The following is a 17,568-nucleotide window of genomic DNA, read 5'->3' on the forward strand; positions in this document are numbered from 1 at the left end:
CAAAGTCCCCCGAGAGAAAGGGGAACTTGAAATAATGAAACATGAACATGATGTTCTTGAACTGAGTATAATCTCAGCATGCAATCCGCTGCTGCTCCCCGCTCCTCCCTAGAGCACGGAGGGGAAGGTCATCCATCAAAAGTCACATATTAGTCATCGAAATGTGAGCAGCGTGGGGTCGAAATAAGCACCCAAATGGGCGCAGAGGTCGGCCCTTAACGGATGACTCCGTATCGGACGGCTGTTGGATGGTGTACCAGAGCTCTCCGCCTCCCAGACTGGGAGATGAGGAAGACTGACAAATGAGTGCGCAGCAGCTGGTTAAGCCTCATGAGAAATCTAGGCTGTCTGCAGGCGTAGCAGACAGAGTGGGATGATTGGCTCAAGTTTGGGCTCAACTCCCTCTCCACAGAACATCCTCCACCGTCCTCAGCCACAACATGCAGGTTGTTCAAGGCGACATACGGTTGAGTGCAGTGAGTGTTTGCATGGTGACACATTGATGTTTTGCTTCCTTTTCCGATTCCTTTTCATTTGACATGACACAATGACTGTGCATTTAAAGTGCAGACTGTCAGCTTTAATTTAAGAGTAGTCTCAGACGGACCGGTTGCGTTGTTAAAATAACTACCGTTACTTGCTTACCCTCCCCTGTGTGATATTAATATTAAGATCATTAAAGTATGAAAGGACGCTGAATTGAAAAGAGGTGAAAACACCCAAATGTTGGACTTCAGGGTCCTTTTTTAAGCCTTCTGTGAGTACCTCTGCACAGCAGAATCCTGATTGTGCACTTAAATATAATCTGTGTCCATCTTAATGCTACTACAACCAGAAACAAGAGGGACCATGTCCAAAAATGGCTGCAGCTCCTCAGCCATTCATCTGATGCGGTTGTAAAAGCTTACATTCACATCCTAATCTGTGTCATTTTACATCCAAAGTGCTAAGAGCGCCGAGCCAAAATGTTAATGTACTGCTGTGCCAATGGAGCTGATGGAGCTCGCTCTTCATGCATATGCATATTCCTCCATCGTACCCAGAATTCCCCTGCAACCTTCTCCCAACCTGACTGAGGTTTCTAAAAACGGCAGCAAGCTTAGCGTCTGTGACAGCGCACGTCACGCTGGAGGAGACCCATGCTTTTAGAGGCCTCTTTTGTTAGCAGGGAGCGAATCACACTTTACAAGATAAATCATTCCCCTAGCAGCCGGCTTAGACTGTGTACAACCAGATAAGGTTGCCAAGGAAACCCTCCTGGAGAACCAATGAGCTTTTTTTTGCCATACCAGCCTCCTTGATCTGTGCAAACAATTAATACCTCACCCAGGCAGGAGGGAGGGAGCCGGGGAAGTGGGAGGCAGGCACAAATCCCCAGGTGCTTAGCACAACTCCACTCTCTCCCTTCAGCTATGTGAAAGAGGACATGGGGTAAAAAAAAATGTCACAAATGGATATTAGGCTGGAAGACACTAAGGGATGATGTATGACTCATTGTACATTAATTCAATGAGAGAACAGCGTTTAGTTCATAAATCTAATCTGCACACGTGCAGTACCACATATCACTGATGTCCTTTTAATGCATGTTTTGAATGCACAGCCATAAAAGTGCCATTATGCCCCGCCGTATCCATTTGTAGCACGGCTGTGATTGTGCAGGTGCCAATGTAGCTGAACAAACCCGGCGCGTGAGAGAGCCCCCGATGTGCAGAGCTGCTAGGGAGCCATTAGGAGCCATGAGTGACTTCAACTAGCCACAGATCAATGCTCTGGGGCCCTATCTATTACTGACATCCAATTATAGCAATGGACGTCCGCTTAGCGCTGCTACTAAGTGCTTTAGTCTTTTTATTGACTACCTGTCAACAGGCTGCACACAGTAGAGCTATTGGCTAATAATCAGTTATTGATCTGGCCACATGTCAAAATCACCAGCATGTTAAGTGAATAAAGGGTGTGCGGCGGTGACGGTAGTCAGAATAGAAAGATGGACCACCGATATATGCATGTCGCTCAGTCATTAACGAGGCATTTCACATCATTCAGCATACTTAATTAGAAAGCTAATTTTGCACAACTTTGATTAGTGCTGGCTTGCAATGAGAGTAATTACCCACCACAGTAACTAAGGGGGAAATTGGCTGTAATGAAAAAAAAAGAAAGAAAAAAAAACCTCAGTAACTGGTGAAATGGCCACAATGCAATGGACAGTACAGTGTGCAATACAGCGTAGCAAGGGAATGAGAATGATCGCTTTACAGTACTGGAAGGCGAGTCAGGTCACAAACCTTTGCATGTTTATACTGGAGCCGAATGGCGAGCATTGAAGACAGCAGGCGGTGAGTGTGCCTGCCCGCTTCATTGATTAATTACAGTCATTAAGCGGTTAGAAAGTCACCTCACCTGGTGTTAGGGGTGGAATTCACTGGCTGATTAAAATTAATCACAGTCAAAAAGCTGCAGGAGGCCGAGTCCCCGGAGAGCACGCCCCACTGGAGAGGAGAGAAATTGAGTTTTTATTCACGTCCAAGTCAACAGCTGCTACCGTCTCTGTAAACAAACAATAAACAAACATGGCTGGCTTTTTATTTTTATTTCATGGACTTTTATTATTCAAAAATACAGCACAAAAAATACACACAAAAAGAAAAACTGGTTTTCACACAGTGTGCAAACCTCAAAGGAGACCTTCATACAATATTAGTACGCCAATTTCAAAGCTACAGTTAATATTGTTAGTAGTAGTTGTCATTAATGTTCTGAGCGCATAGAGGGACAGTAACAGGACTCTCTCTCTAAGAGCTCTGTACAGTTTGTCAGCAGGTGAAAGTCTAACTAGAATTCTACAGGGGCCCATCTTGACAGCGAGCTCCCATCACACACACACAGAATAGTGTTTAAAAGGAACTGACAGAAGTAATTTCTTTGTCTAGGTGGGCCCAGGTCTCGCTTTCCTTGTTGTTAGAAAATAGGTGCGACATCAAGTCTGCCAAGAAGTCCACGGGCCAAGATGTTTCTACAACTGTCACCTCCCCTTAGATCCTACCATTCACACACAAAAGTTACAGTACACACACTCACACCATGTCAGATATTTCCAGTCATACCAGGGGAGCATTTAAACTGTACTGACAAGACCCACACCGCCCCTCCTCTTCTGTTTTAGATATAGATTTGCCAAGCACAGCACGGCAGAGCATCACATGTACACAACGTCGTCTTTATATCATTCCACTGTGTTGTGATTAGATAGGGTTACTTCGACAGGATATTTATACATACAGCCATAACCATTTGTTATAAAAAAAAAACACATCAATTTACTTACTCTTAAATAAAGTTTAAAAAAACACAACAGGAAGTCATGTTTCGGAATACAAAATCAAAGCTTTAAGACAGTGATCAAGGTTTTGTTGAACTATGGTGGAGTTTCAATGAGGTGAGTGGGTGTGGGAAATCCTAGACCTGACCTGATTGAGGCAACACAACAAAATCAATAGGCTCACTCTGTGCTGATTATTAAATTGTTCTAGTGGCTGTGGGCGATGATGGCCACTCGGGATGATGCTATAAACATAGCACAGCGCACATTGGGCGGATGTGCCATGACACAACTCAACTGGGGCAACAAGGCACAATAGAAGTTCTCAGAATCCAGCTGTGAGGGCTGTGCAGAGGTGAACTGAGGGGAGATGTATAAGGCTAAAATAAGGAATAGAATAAGGCGTTGGAGCAAAAAGAAAGAGTTTGCCCACACTAAGTATTCATGCTCTCTTTTTTTTAAGTAGCAGACACGATGAGATGTCAGGCTTCCAAACATTTTGGCAAACAATGGGAGAATGGGAATGGTTGAAGAGTAGAATAACCCACAAACTGCACCGACTGGCCTATGGCAACTTACACTGACTGACTGAACAAACACTTCACGCTATCCAGCACTGAGAGATTGCAAAAGGGGATTGGGAGCAGCACTCCCAATTCAGCATTCTAAGGCTTTTCACATTTCTTCCTCTTCGTGGGCACTTTTTCCATGTACGCAGGCTTTACATCCTTCATTAAAAAGTCTAATCAATGCTACAGAAGCCATGCAAGGTTTCTTATTGACCACAGAGAGAAGATTAATCAAGATATTGGCTCCATGTCATGCAATTAAGGAGGATTACACATGGTGAACATCTGAGAGGGTGGACTGATACTACAGATGATGATTAAGACTCTGTGCTCTTGTCCTGCTAATGTTCTGTGTGTGTGTGTGTGTGTGTGTGTGTGTGTGTGTGTGTGTGTGTGTGTGTGTGTGTGTTTGGGAAGGCCAACATTTTCTGGTGGTCACAGGGGTTAGGGGCCTGTCGACAGTCAAACACAATCAAAGCTGACTGCTCAGTGAACCTTGCTGTCCAGCTGCCCTCCTTACTTCCCTGTACACCACCTCCTCTAAGATCTCCCGAGGAGGGACGGGGGTCTTTTATTGTTTTTTAAGCTTGGTCAAGAAGCAGTAATCCACCCAATCACAAGATGTGGAGGCCCGAACCTCCCCCTCATCACCAGCCAATCCTGACCTCTTCAGCCCCCCACCCAAACCCAGACTGGGCAATTCAAACAGCAAACGGTTCAACAGAAAACGGCTGACCTAAATAGGCATTTTTCAACTCGGTCAAAGGATTAATTCAAATCTGTGGATTTTCTTCTACTAAGTCTGTCTTTCAGTTTTTCCAAAAGGCCAGAACATCTAGTTTTACTATAAATTTATCGAGTTAGAAATTTGTCAGGAACTAATAGAGACCGGATTGCCTGAAAAAATGATCATACTCTTATGTACGCATTAAAAGAAGATAAATGAGCTATACATTTCCCAAACTCCCATTCACATACATACATACACTTAAATGCACGCACACATACAGCTGCAATTCTATACATACATGCATGCATACAGCTGTACAGCTGGCCAGTTAGGGGCCTGGATCTGTTTTGAACATACAGCAAGGGCCATCTAGATAAAAAAACAAACAAACATGCATTCACTTATGTACAATATAATTTGTATATTGACCATTCTGCCATTTTCAGTGAGAAAGTCCAGAAAGTAAAATTCATAAAAGTTTATTGTTTTTTTTTTTTTGTATGTTAATTTGATAAAAAGTTAATGTGCTCTGTTGTGATTCCTGCGCGACTCAATTTCTCTTCTCAGCACCACAGCAGAGCCAGGTCTTCATAACAGGAGTAAACTCCCACTTGTAAATAATGAAGAGCTAAAAGTCAAGCGAGTCAGCCCATCTCAGCTCTTGCTCCTTCTTCATTGGCTTGTGTCCTACTCCCTCCCTCCATTCCCTCCCCTCGTTGCATGGTCCCTTCTCAAGAAAAGGACAGGCTAGACAATTGAGCCGTCCCTGTTCTGGGCAGGGATCATGACGGGGATGGCCCCCATGCGGCTGAGGTTGGGGCCGGCCATCTTGCCAGCGTTGGGCGGGGGTAGAGGGGCCTGGCTCGGAGGCCTCTCATACTCCTCTGATGACGGAATCTTGTCGTACTGGGGCTTCAGGGCGTACTCGTGCAGGTTGGAAGGCGACATGGAGCCCAGGGATGAACGCTGGCTGCCCACGGTGAAGCTGCGTGCCGTTGAAACACGACTCTTAGGAGGGGGCACGTCCTCTCTGAGAGGAAACAGAGACAGCAGCACATTCAGCCAATAAGACAAGACTGTAAACTTTCTTTCATCATCTTATCTGAATGTCAAGCCAGAGAAATTGGATACGGAAAGTGATTTTCTCAGGTGCTATAACCCATAATGAAGTTTGATGATACACAGGTATATAAAAGTCTGCAATGTCTGGCACTTGCTGCCCACAGGGAGGAAAACAATGAATACGCAAGGAGTCTGCATGAGTCATTTCAAGAGCGAGGCATGATTTGACTCAATAAAGAGGGACAAATAATTGGAGTTGGCCCGTTTGATTGGTCGGGGCAGTGTCTGCTCAGCCACACTCACTGTGTAACGGCCTATAGAGGTTGAGCTGAGCAACCAAATACAGCTATGCCCTCTACTCCCTCTGCCACCACATTAACAACTAATAAGCAGCAATAATCCAGTTAAATGCTCAATCAAACTGAGCCTGAGGGGCCAGAGCTTGTTTAGTCCATAGCTTCATGCTGTGGTGCTTCAGCGAATGTGTGTGTCTGTGTATACAAGACAGGACCAGCGGTCTAATCCTCTTTGTCCTACAGCGTGAGCAGTGTCACATTGTGGTCTTAGACAGATTCAGTCCGCAGCAGAGTGATAGTAAGCCCAGGGGTTGTGCAGAGCCCATGGGCCGGATGGCGAGTTGGATGGCGAGGGAGGGGGTGTTAGGGAAGGTGGCTCTGGAGGGGGGTGGGGGGGGGTGGGGGCAGCCAGCAGCAGACATGACACAGGATCCACAGAGCAAACAAAGCTTTCAAACTGATTACCACAGCTGTTTATTTGAGGAGGGGTAAAAAAAGAAAAACGCTGATGGAGAAAAACCATTTTCATGGTTGTGGAGGCGGTTGGAGACGTGCTGTTGTGTGTGCATTTGTGTGTGTGTGTGTGTCTGAGATGACCACAGGTCATGCTACATGGGAAGCTGAGAATAATAATCACATGCTGCTCACATTTAATCCAGTATTATACAACGTGAGACACATTTCTCATTACATAGCAAAGACTAAACAGTTTTACAAATTATTCTTCCATCAAATTGGAGCTTTGGGTATCTGTGAGCCAAGTCTCATTATCATCATCATTGTTTTCCTGAGTGTACCTGATCTCATTGCAGATTTCCTTCTCATACTTCTTCCTGTGACGGGCACGGCAACAGCAGAAGAGGATGATGGCAATAATGATGAGGATCAGGAGGACAGCAATTATGGCTCCTGCGATGATGCCTGGAGTGTTGGGGGCTGGACAACATAAGCAAGAAAAGGGTTGGAAGGTTTGGTAAATGCAATGTGGGTAGCAATGACCTAAACATAACTAAGGGTCTCCGTCTAAGAAAGACCTCAAAGTATAGTGCAGCATTATTTTCTCAGGCAAAGTGGTGCTTTGACTATGGCTTTGGGTGCTCATGACTCATAACAAGTGAGTAACCATTTTTTAACATCTAACACCTTTTCTCAGCAAATAAGGGTTAAAAAAGTTGAACAGTTCTAAAGTGTAATTATCCACGTCACTCAGGAGATCCTCCTACCACTAAAGTGCAAATTATACCTTCCATGTGTGTAGCTGCAGGGGTCTGTGCCATGTAAACTTCATTTACACATGAGTATGCAAATCTAATCTCAACAGAGTTTTGGAGTATATCCGGCCCTTAAGAATGAGTAAAAAGAAGAAAAGCACGATGAAAAAAGAGTAAGAGTCAGGACAAAAATGAGTACCTCTGGCACAATCTACGGTACTGCAGCACACTAACTACATAGTGTAACAAGACCAAAGAAAGCCAGGCGTAGGAAAAGTTACTAAAAACAACAGTGAAGTGTCCATGTTCCTGTATGATGGCAGCATCATGCTCCAGCACACAGCTACAGCTGCTGCATGCTGCAGCACTGGAGTTTAACAGTCACATAGTGTGCTTCTTCTACTTGAGAGGCTAGCACTGCCTAAATCCTCTAACCTTGTCTGCAGCACTCCTGAATCAAATGTATACCATCTTCCCAAATGCAATGGGATTTTCAGTAGGACTTTATTTTCGGTGGTGGTAGCACTGAGAAGAGGACCGTGTTACAACACTGGTACTTGCTGAAGTTCATTCAGTTTAACTGTGATAAACTGGCAGGTATTTATCGCAGGAAGCTTAATCTTCTACTTGCTGGTGAGGAAATGTTGAGAACTACAGCTGTGTACACTGATAAATGGGCCAACAGTAGAGGTACAGGAAAACTATGTGTTTGCACTGAAAAGTGAATTTGTACAACAACCTACTGGATCTCAGACGCACACTTTTTGATTCAGAAAAAAAAGTGCACTAGTTTAGGCTCAATTTAGGTATAGTTATTAAGCCAGCACATACATTTTTAGCCATGCCTTCGCTCAAGCTTCAGCTGTAGTTTGTGTTTTGAGGAAGCAAAACTAAGATAGCCACCATGGTATAAATTATATCTACTAATTCAGCATGTTAGCATTGTCATTATGCCTAGTGCCTAAGGACACTATCACAGAGCTGCTAGCTTTGCTGCAGACTCTAAGTCTTAATATTACCTCATGATTATGCCACCGTTAATATAGTTAATATATATATTTTATTTATTGTGCATGTATAGCCCTAGTGACAAGCTTTGCACTCCAAAAGTACAATTCTGAGTGCAGCAAATTGCCAGCCAGCGGCTGGCTGACCATTTGACAGCAGTTTTAAAAAGGCGGTCAGACAGCAGAGCAACAGGTCTCAATGTGAAACAGGCCAAATACAGGTTTGTTAGCGAGTTAGTTGGGTACTCACGTGGTGTCACGTTCAGATGCAGTATACACTCCTCAGTGCCAACTCGGTTGCTGGAAGTGCAGCGGTAGGTGCCAGATGCACTGGCAGATGCGTTCTTCACGTTAATGGTGCCTGCCACAGGATCTGCAGTGAGGGCAGAGAACACATCAATGAAGAGATGACAGTGTTAAACAGAAACGGGACCCGTGTGCGGGACTTGGAAACTGTTCTCTATTTGTCCGGGGGTGCTAGTGGAAGGGTCCATTACCCAACACAGCCGAGGCGGGCAGCAGCTTGTTGTCACTGGTCTTCTCCCAGCTGTATTGCAGAGGGTTAGTGCCCTCGTTAGACATGCACCTCAGCACAATGTCTTTGCCTTCCTGTGCGGGGCCTTCGGTGTAGCACCTGGGCTTCGATGGCTTCACTGTAGAGAGAAAAGGAACAGAGGAAAGTGATTGAGAGAGGTGAAAAATAGTAGACACAAGCAGGTGGCTGCATTAGCTCAGAACAACACAGCCCTCCTGCCAACCACACTGTTATATTTCAATCTTTCATGTTGTGGGCAAGTTGTATGTCTGTGTGTTGTGTAATCCTCAAGTTGATTTCCTCCCTTGCTCAGAGCAGCAGTCATCAGTGTAATGAGAGCAGTAATCAGAGTAATTGATACAGCTGCTGTCATTACAGGAGCTGTCACTCAGGATAATCACAAGGAAGAAGAGAGCCATGTGCCATTGGACACACAAACACACATGCAGCAGCGTTCAGGCTTAGTGACAGAGGCAGAGCTTTCTGTCTTAAAGGCGAATGTGCGCAAACACTCCCTGGTCAGTCAGAGTGTTGGCAGGAGATGAGATGGGGGCTTCAAAAACAAACAGAGCTCCAAATTAAAGGCAGACCAGCTCCAGTGAAATCCAGACACACAGTCAGCCAGGGGAGGAGGAGGGAGGGAGGGAGAGAGGGAGAGAGAGAGAGAGAGACAGAGAGAGAGAGACAGAGAGACAGAGAGAGAGACTATGATGGGCAATGTTTGGATAGAAAAAATCTCCGGCTACAGTCCAAATCTGTGCTCTGTGTTCACTGACAGAAAGCTGACATCATGATGTGGTAATAATGGGTTCTGTAACAACAAAACCCTGGAGTGGGGCTCTCCAGATCTGAACCAGGTGTCAGGCGGGAGGGGGGAGCTTAGCAGGCAGAACTGTAAGGATTAATAGTAGACTGACAGTACTGAGTGCTCCTATTAATCTAATAAACACACATGGGGTTGGGGCAGAGGGGGGGAAGACCGAGAGCGGGAGCGCAAAAATTAAGCGAGCGCTGATGGACAGATGGTATCGTGATGGGGGCCAAGGCCGTACAGCTCCTAACTCACTGGCTGCTCTTTGCCGCTGGTGTGCTGCACCTACACACACATTCAAACAACGTACAGTAAATGTCAGAGAGCTGTGACATTTTGAACGCGCCTTTTAAAAGGTGAAAGTCAACTCGACGCGTCCGAGGGCTGTAACGCACAGCTCCTCGCATTAGGACTGCTGTCCGATGAGCAGATTTATTTGTTTGAAAGATGAGGTCAAAGAAGAAGGTGACAGAGGCAGGAGCAGCACAGAGAGATAAAGGGCAGAGCGAAACAGCCAACACGGCGCTGCTAAACGAACAATGAATAGAGATTTACGAGTTGCACAAGGCTATCTTGTGGACGAGATAAGTACTAAGGGATTGCTAGATTGTGGCATTCACTGCGGTCAGGAGGCGCACAGCACAAGAGTGGCGACTGATTGCTGATCGGTGAAGTGAAATATAAGCGACTAGTGGGTACAGAAACCAGGCACACAGAATTAAGGAGACTGGCTGTTGAGCTTTGCAGCGAGATCCTGGATGCCATCGGGACTGTCTGGACTTCAGGCAGGCAGAGCTAACTGATTGGCTGTTGAGAGGATAGGTGGGGTCTAGTCAGAAACAGTTGTGAGAGTTGCTGACATGCAGGGCTGAACTGCAGGCGGCTACTCCCCTCCTGTTAACTTCAATGTCCTGCTGCTACCAGAGGAGAATACACAACAAGGGATGCTCCCTCCTGTACACTACCTGGACACCATGTACACTGCAGGTGTCACCATGTGTGTGTACCTGCATATGGCAGTGTTTGTGACAAGCCACAGCAACGGCAAGTATATAAATTGAAGTATGTTTATGTTCGTGCACACACGTGCGTGCACGTCTCCCCTCTTCGTGGGACCATCCACCTTGTGACAAGATCAACCTGAAGGTAAAACGCAGAGCAGGCAAGATGTCCTCGCCTCTCCTTGTCAATGTTTCTCTGCTAAGAACACCCCTACCCCTGGGGTCAATAGCTCGCAGTCTGTCAGCTTCTGTAGCCTTGAGCCATCTCTCTCTCTCTCACACACACACACACACACATACACATACAGCTAAAGACAGTTGCAATTTTAGTAACTAAGCTAATGCTCTTATCCACAGCAGGGTTGACAAATGAAATCCAATTATCAAAACAATTAACAATGAAAATAAGGACTACAAAAACCCAGTTTAACGAACATCCTGGCAAAAGGTGATACAAAATAGGAACAGTAACCCTGATAAGATCATATATAAACACACATTTCAAAAAATACTTTCTGAGGAGACGAAGTTCCTGATACTCTGACACACCTGAATGGCCATTATTACTGGCATTTCCTTGTGCATCATGTTAGACTGCTACAGAACAATGACAATGAACGTACAACCTCAGACTATGCTGTTAGTTTCTATTTGACACAGCACTGGTTAAGCAAGCGGCTTCGATGACATGATAAACTTAAGCAATGGCATCCACCAAAAATTTAAAAATAGGCATGAAAACAAATCAGCAGGCCCGCTAACCTCCCTCACTGGGGAGGAATGTGAGACTGTCACAGGGGGGAAGCCTACACAGCCCATGTCCAGGCGGTGATTCATTTTTTCCTTGTTGCTTCTGTTCAGATCAATTTTTATGTAAAATAGCCTCCCTGAGGGCCGTGTCAGTGGCTCGTGGGTCAGCTGCAGTCACAATTAATGATCACATTATCTGTGGCCATTTCTCTCTTTTATTAGAGAACTGCTTGGTGGCTCCACCACATAGCTGCAGAGGAACCTGTTTGCTTTCCAATAGCTCATGTCTGTCTGGTTGAGCTAGTTGGTGCGGTGCAGTGACTTCTGTACACACATCGTGTCACGAAAAACAGCAGCCATTTTCCGAGCCTGCCCTATCTTTAGAGTGGAGAAACTATTCTGATAACAGGGCTGTGATAAGAGCACAATACACAGCTTATCCCACAACACAGGCTAATGCAGCGCATGTGGGTTGTTTTTCCCATATGCAAATACCAGGCGGGTTTCGGGAGGCGATTCACTTTCGACATCATTTAGTCAGTTGACCGATCAGCAAGGCCACTGTGTGTCAGTGAGTGTTTGCCTAGGGAGTGAATCATCTGATTTATACAACTCCGATGTGTCACCCTGTGCAATAAAAAGCCAGCTGAGTGCATACACTCCATTTGTGAGGTTTGCCATTTTGAAAATAATTTGTAATATTCCAGATTATTTGGTTGATTATCTTTACCTGTAATATCTATGGTGCTAATTAAGGTTTCAAAAGGAATAATGTGTAACCTTTTCAGTAGTTTTCACAGTCAGTATTTTAGGAAAATAGCTAACATTGTAAAATAGTTGAATACCAACAACATTAAAGTGTTCAGAGGATTTAAAAATGGTGGCTGTGATTGAAAAAAGGAGCAAAACATAATTTTGCTCAAGAGTAATATTAAAAATATAAATCGCACTGCATTATTTAGTAAAACAAAAATCAGGATTATCATTTCAGACATAATCACAGGGCATCTAGGGTGAACACAGAATTGTACCACAAAAGGGGGAAATGCTCTACAGCCTCTAGGAAGGTTGTGCACTCAATTTTAGAAGGGATTACATCAAAACAGGCAAGGAGGGCAAAGGGCGTGTTTGATTTAGTGTATTTCCTCTGTGTAGAGAGAGAATTCATCCTGTGAGAAGAAGAAAAATAAAATGAAATGGGAAAAAAGCATGTGTTTGGTGGTTTGCTCCACTCACCCATGACGATCAGCAGCATCTTCCTGCTGCGAATCCCAGGAGCCTTCTTCACCTTACACTGGTAGGTGCCCGAGTCCGACGACTTCAGTCCCGTCAGGTTGATGGAGGCGTCGCCGTTCTTGGGGTCAGCTGAGTTGAAGTGGACTCGACCCTTCAAGGGCTCATAGTAGTTCTCGTAGGCCCTGTCACCTGAGTACAGGATCACCTGGATGTGCAGTGCAGGAAACAGTTCTGAGTTCAAAACTTAAACCTGCTGAGAATGATGTTTATGAAAATGAAAGGACAAAGGCCTTGAGATGACAGTCATGTGCTTCCTGAAAGTAAAGCCTGTGCTCACTGAACCAACCAAAATATATGGTAGAGAGAAAGCACCCTTTCTTTTATCTCCGCCATGCCCTTCAGCCTGGCAGCCTGTGCTGTTCTGCCCTTTCCGTGCATAACAAGAATGAAGGTGGAACAAACAAAGCGACCACTGTGGAGCCAAATCAACACCTGCTGTGTCAACAAAGAGCAGTAGCCCCCAATTCTGTCCAACCACCTCCCTATGCCCCGACCCCCATCCCCCCTACATACGCACAGTCTGGGTTTTGAAAGCAGCAAGGAAATGCCTAGAAATAAAGACCAGGTGGAGCCAACAAGAAACTTCATAGCTAGTAGCTGGGGAGATGGAGGAGGGAAAAAAACAAAAACACAAGGAAAAGAACGAGGAGGGTAAAAGAAAGCAAACAACAATGAAAAGAGTTCTCATTCTCTTTCATAGACACTGGCATATTCTTCCACATTTCCATGGAGACAGTCATCAACAGGCTTTTCTGTGCCACGATCAACACCAGGCATATGCACAGCAATACCCCTGGGTAGAGAGGAGGAGAGAGGAAAAGACTGAACATGCAGGAGGAGAGGAAGAATAATGAACCCATCAGCAGAGGCAGAGCACTGAAAGAGGAGCAAAACAAAGAGGAACAGAGTCAGTGAGCTTCTGACGTGTCTGCACCAAGTTGCCTTTCTGCTCCATTTTCAACTGGAAGACTCCTTCCTGGAGTTGCAAGGCAGGTGTGCTCGCAACGGCCGCCATGTTCATCTTGTATATATTAGCCACGTAAACAGGTAATGCAGTTAACATTCCTCCTGGCTCTCAGGGGAGGAAAACCTATCCTTCTAACTTCGCTGGGGATCAGAACATCAGCAGTAATAACAGCAATATGCCACATGAGACCACGCAGGAGAGGAAATTAAATTGCCCCAAGCTCAGCCAGACAAGAACTCTCACTTGGGCTCAACCACTTCACAGGCACACAGATGGGAGTGCTTACGCACATGCACACCTCTAGCAAAAAAAAAAACAAAAAACGTGAACTGCACAATAACCTTGAGAATCATGATTCAATGAAAAAAAAATCCCATAAAGCGCCCGGGGAATGAAAATGAAAAGGGCAAATGACTAGACAAGCTGGCGGGGGCTGGAAAGGACAGAAGAGCACCACTGTCTGTGTGCTGTGTTTTGTAACAGGTAGGACACTCAATGATACTATCGCCACCTGGCCTGGCCGTTCTCAGTGGACGGCTCATGCTGCAGAGGTAAAAGACCTCTATTGGCCAGGCTTAGTTTCATCAGACATGTGAAAATGAGGTCATTGTCATGTGATGCTGTTGCTCAGGGAGGGAAGAGGAAGAGCTGCGGATCATTTGAGAGGCAAAGCAGAGAGCTGCGATACCTGTATACTCTAAACAACCTGCAGAGCTGCAGCATTATGTCTTTGAGCTCCCACTGAGGCTTTTAAGTTGAATAACTTCAAGCGCTGCTGCCACATACGTTCACAGGAACAGCTCCAAACGGCTTCGCAAGGTTAAAGCAGAGTGACTACCTGAAAATGGATCAAGTGTCCTTCAACGCTGAGGCAGTAGAGAATGTAACAAAATGTGGCCATGAGCATTCACGATCATTACTAATGTACATTCAATGCGCTTCTCACCAACCGTGTTGTGGCTTTATACCCAAATCCTCCAGTACTTTGTCAACATGCACAAATCCCTGTCGCAGTAACTTCAATAAACAAAAGGCTTTGCTGCTGCTGCGCTCAAGGACAAAAGACACAGTTTGTATGATAAAGCTATGTATTTTTAATGTATTTTTCTGCTCAAATTCCTCTCCCATCCGCCATTGAGATTTAGTTTTCGTAATTGTTTTCCTCCTTGTTCTCACAGCGGTGGCACACCCTCCTTTCAGCTAATCTGCCAGGCAATGAGAGCCAAATGCAAATGACTGTTACTGTAGGCATGCCTGGCATCTCCCATTTAAGTCCAACAAAGCAACATGCATTAGCTATGCTCCACCACCCTCAAAAAGGCCCCGATGATATGTGGGATATGTCAGATGAGGCAGGCCATCATTCCCCACCAGATACTGGACTGAATGGATAATGCTGTGGCATTACGTCTGATTGCATCAATGCAAAGAAAACGCAGCTGGAATATATTATTCTTTAATATGAACACAATTCTTAAAGTAAGGGTTTTTTTTTTTTTTTTTTTTGCATGGGCCAGCCACACAGCCAATCTCTCTGCCTGCAAAACCAGGGCTTTGAGTTCCCAGGTTTATGACCCTGTGGACTGATCCTGTAGACTAGTTCTCCACTTTAAAGTTTTATCTGATAGTGGCGGTTCCTTTAAGAGCAGCCTGGATTTGTTCATCTCATGCCATGTGAGCAAAGGTTCACCATGCTTTCCGAGCATCTGCGAGCCTCTGGCTATAAAGTTTAGCCTTCACTCTCATTTCCTTGCCTGACCTGGTAGCTTTGGTCCTAGCAGATCAGCCTAATCCTATTTAACACTGTCGCATATATGAAAGCAGTCCCTTGGAATTAATATGCCACTAATTACAAAGCATTTACTCTGAGCATGACTTCATACTGGTTAAAGGCTATACGAATGTGAGCGTGTGTGTGTGTGTGTATAGCGAGCAAAATCTGATAGGTCAAGGAGAACAAACACGTTCAGAGAGAGATGTCTGGCCTGTTTAAATTCCTACAAAGGTTTGGCAACATTAACGGGTGTGCAGATAGACCTCAGCAAAATGGCACGTTAAAAAGAAAATAAACTGTGGAACCAGATGCAATTTGGGAACACGTGATATATTTCTACAGCTGCATTCAGACAAGAGGAGGAAGAGGTCTGGGGAACCACCCACACTGAATCCTGTGTTCCCATCATTGAGACAATGGAAAAATGATATTAAATATTAAATCACAAGAACCACTGACAAATTAAGATCAAACCATAATGATAGATCCTTTTGGCTCCACCTTCCTTTTCTCCAATACACCAGTTAATGATTGACAGTAAAAACAAAGCAGGTTAATAGGTGGGGGGTAAGTGTCTCCTCAGTGGCCAAACACTGAGAAAGCAGTGACCAGAAGCAGGACTACCTGGGTGAGAGGAGGGCTGTTTGGGTCTGTGGACAGAGAGGACAGTGGGTGGATGACAGAGACAGAGAAGCCTAATGATGAGCCTGTGACCTATTTCTAACATTCGACCAAAAAAAAAAAAAAAATCTAAAGCCACAGGATACAGAGGAGAGGGATGAGAAGGCTTTGTGACAGGTGGGAGGTGGGGGAATAGAGAGCCACGGGAGAGGGCCACACCACTGGAACGATCTGTAGCAAGAATCTGTCTCTATGGCTGTTGCAGCCCTGAGGGCATGTGGAGATCCCGTAGAGCTGTGTAGTCTTCCCTTTCCATGGCTGAGGGCCATGCTGGAAAGGAAAGACACTGCCTGGGAGAGAGAGCTCCCATCGCTCCCACTATGTGTCTGTGAGAGCACTACAGAGAACAAATGCTCAATAGAACTACATGTGGCTCATATTACATTTGTCTTGTACACTGTATACTTCCCAACACCTTGAGAAAATACACACCTAGCATAGAACCTGTACTGTATTTCACCTCTTGCGCAACATACCAAAACACACAGAGACAGCTGTAAAGGAAGTGCAAAGCCACACACTGCAAAAAATGAGGGGCTTTTTAAAGTCTTTAAACTTATGAGAAAAAGAAAACAATGATTTCTGTCTGACATATTGTTGAGGAGTGTGTGAAAGAATTTCTAGAGCCACATAGAGAAAATCAGGTTGGAAAAGATTCTATCAACTTCTTACCAAAAGGCGAGAACAAAGCTCGACTTCTCTGAACACAGATAAAAGGACTGTGCTAAATAAAAGTCCATCAGAGAACAGAAACATGCCAAATGTACTTTCATATGCTATCTTTGAAATAAAACTGCACTTTCAATGTTTGTGGGGAACATCCACACATACCACTTTGTCCTCTTTCTGGTTGTCAGACGACAACAGGCTCCACTCAATGTCCAGCGGTCCAGAATCCTCAGGGCCCAGAGTGAACTGGCAGTCCAGCTTCACACTCTGACCGCTGGCCTTCTCTATGGATGTCGGCCCTGTAGAAATAATCTCTAGACCAGAGGCCAAACCTGAAGAGACACACAGAGAGGGGAAATTAAAGTCAGCGCTGCAACATACATGGGACTGAGCATGTTCAACTAAATTTAAGACTGTCTAAGACCTTTTTAACATCCAATTTAAAAAACATTTCATGATCAGTCAAGGAAATAAGGCCCAAAAATATTTATTAACTACATGAATTGAATTTAGTGACAATTCTATCACATTTTTGTCAGTATGTCCCAGCTGTTTATAACATGTTGAACATGAATTTTAAATTCACTTTCGACTCAGTGACATAATGATGTTCACAATAAACATCTACACACTCATTTATAAGTGCAACATTTTAGCCCGAAAATAATTACCAGGCATTCATTTTGTCATCTACTTAGTTTTATTAGTTTCTACACAGTTGATTCTCTTTTTTCCTCTCTAGCTTTGGCAGCACAAACAGCCTTTCTGTAAAATGCTTTCAAGTGGATTTCTTATTGTAATAATTTGTCCAACCTGAGACCACACAAGCTAAACCTCTGTGTTAATGGTTGGCTGCAGGGAGCTTCAGAGAAGAAAGAGAGGAC

At 44.7% G+C, this 17,568-nt stretch overlaps 1 protein-coding gene across 1 annotated transcript in view; it reads right to left on the bottom strand.

Annotated features, from left to right (window-relative positions):
- Positions 1-5,086: 5,086 nt before the first annotated feature.
- Positions 5,087-17,568, bottom strand: part of cxadr (CXADR Ig-like cell adhesion molecule) — a 34,983-nt gene continuing 22,501 nt past the window's right edge. The window contains exons 2-7 of the mRNA XM_041951744.1: positions 16,847-17,016; positions 12,534-12,738; positions 8,698-8,853; positions 8,451-8,573; positions 6,780-6,918; positions 5,087-5,654 (exon numbers count right to left, since the gene is read on the bottom strand). Coding sequence (XP_041807678.1) covers positions 5,372-5,654; positions 6,780-6,918; positions 8,451-8,573; positions 8,698-8,853; positions 12,534-12,738; positions 16,847-17,016 — 1,076 coding nt within the window. The 3' untranslated portion in view covers positions 5,087-5,371. The remainder of the gene's footprint in view (positions 5,655-6,779; positions 6,919-8,450; positions 8,574-8,697; positions 8,854-12,533; positions 12,739-16,846; positions 17,017-17,568) is intronic.

Source organism: Chelmon rostratus, chromosome 14 (assembly GCF_017976325.1).
Source record: "Chelmon rostratus isolate fCheRos1 chromosome 14, fCheRos1.pri, whole genome shotgun sequence".
NCBI classification, from domain to species: Eukaryota; Metazoa; Chordata; class Actinopteri; order Chaetodontiformes; family Chaetodontidae; genus Chelmon; species Chelmon rostratus.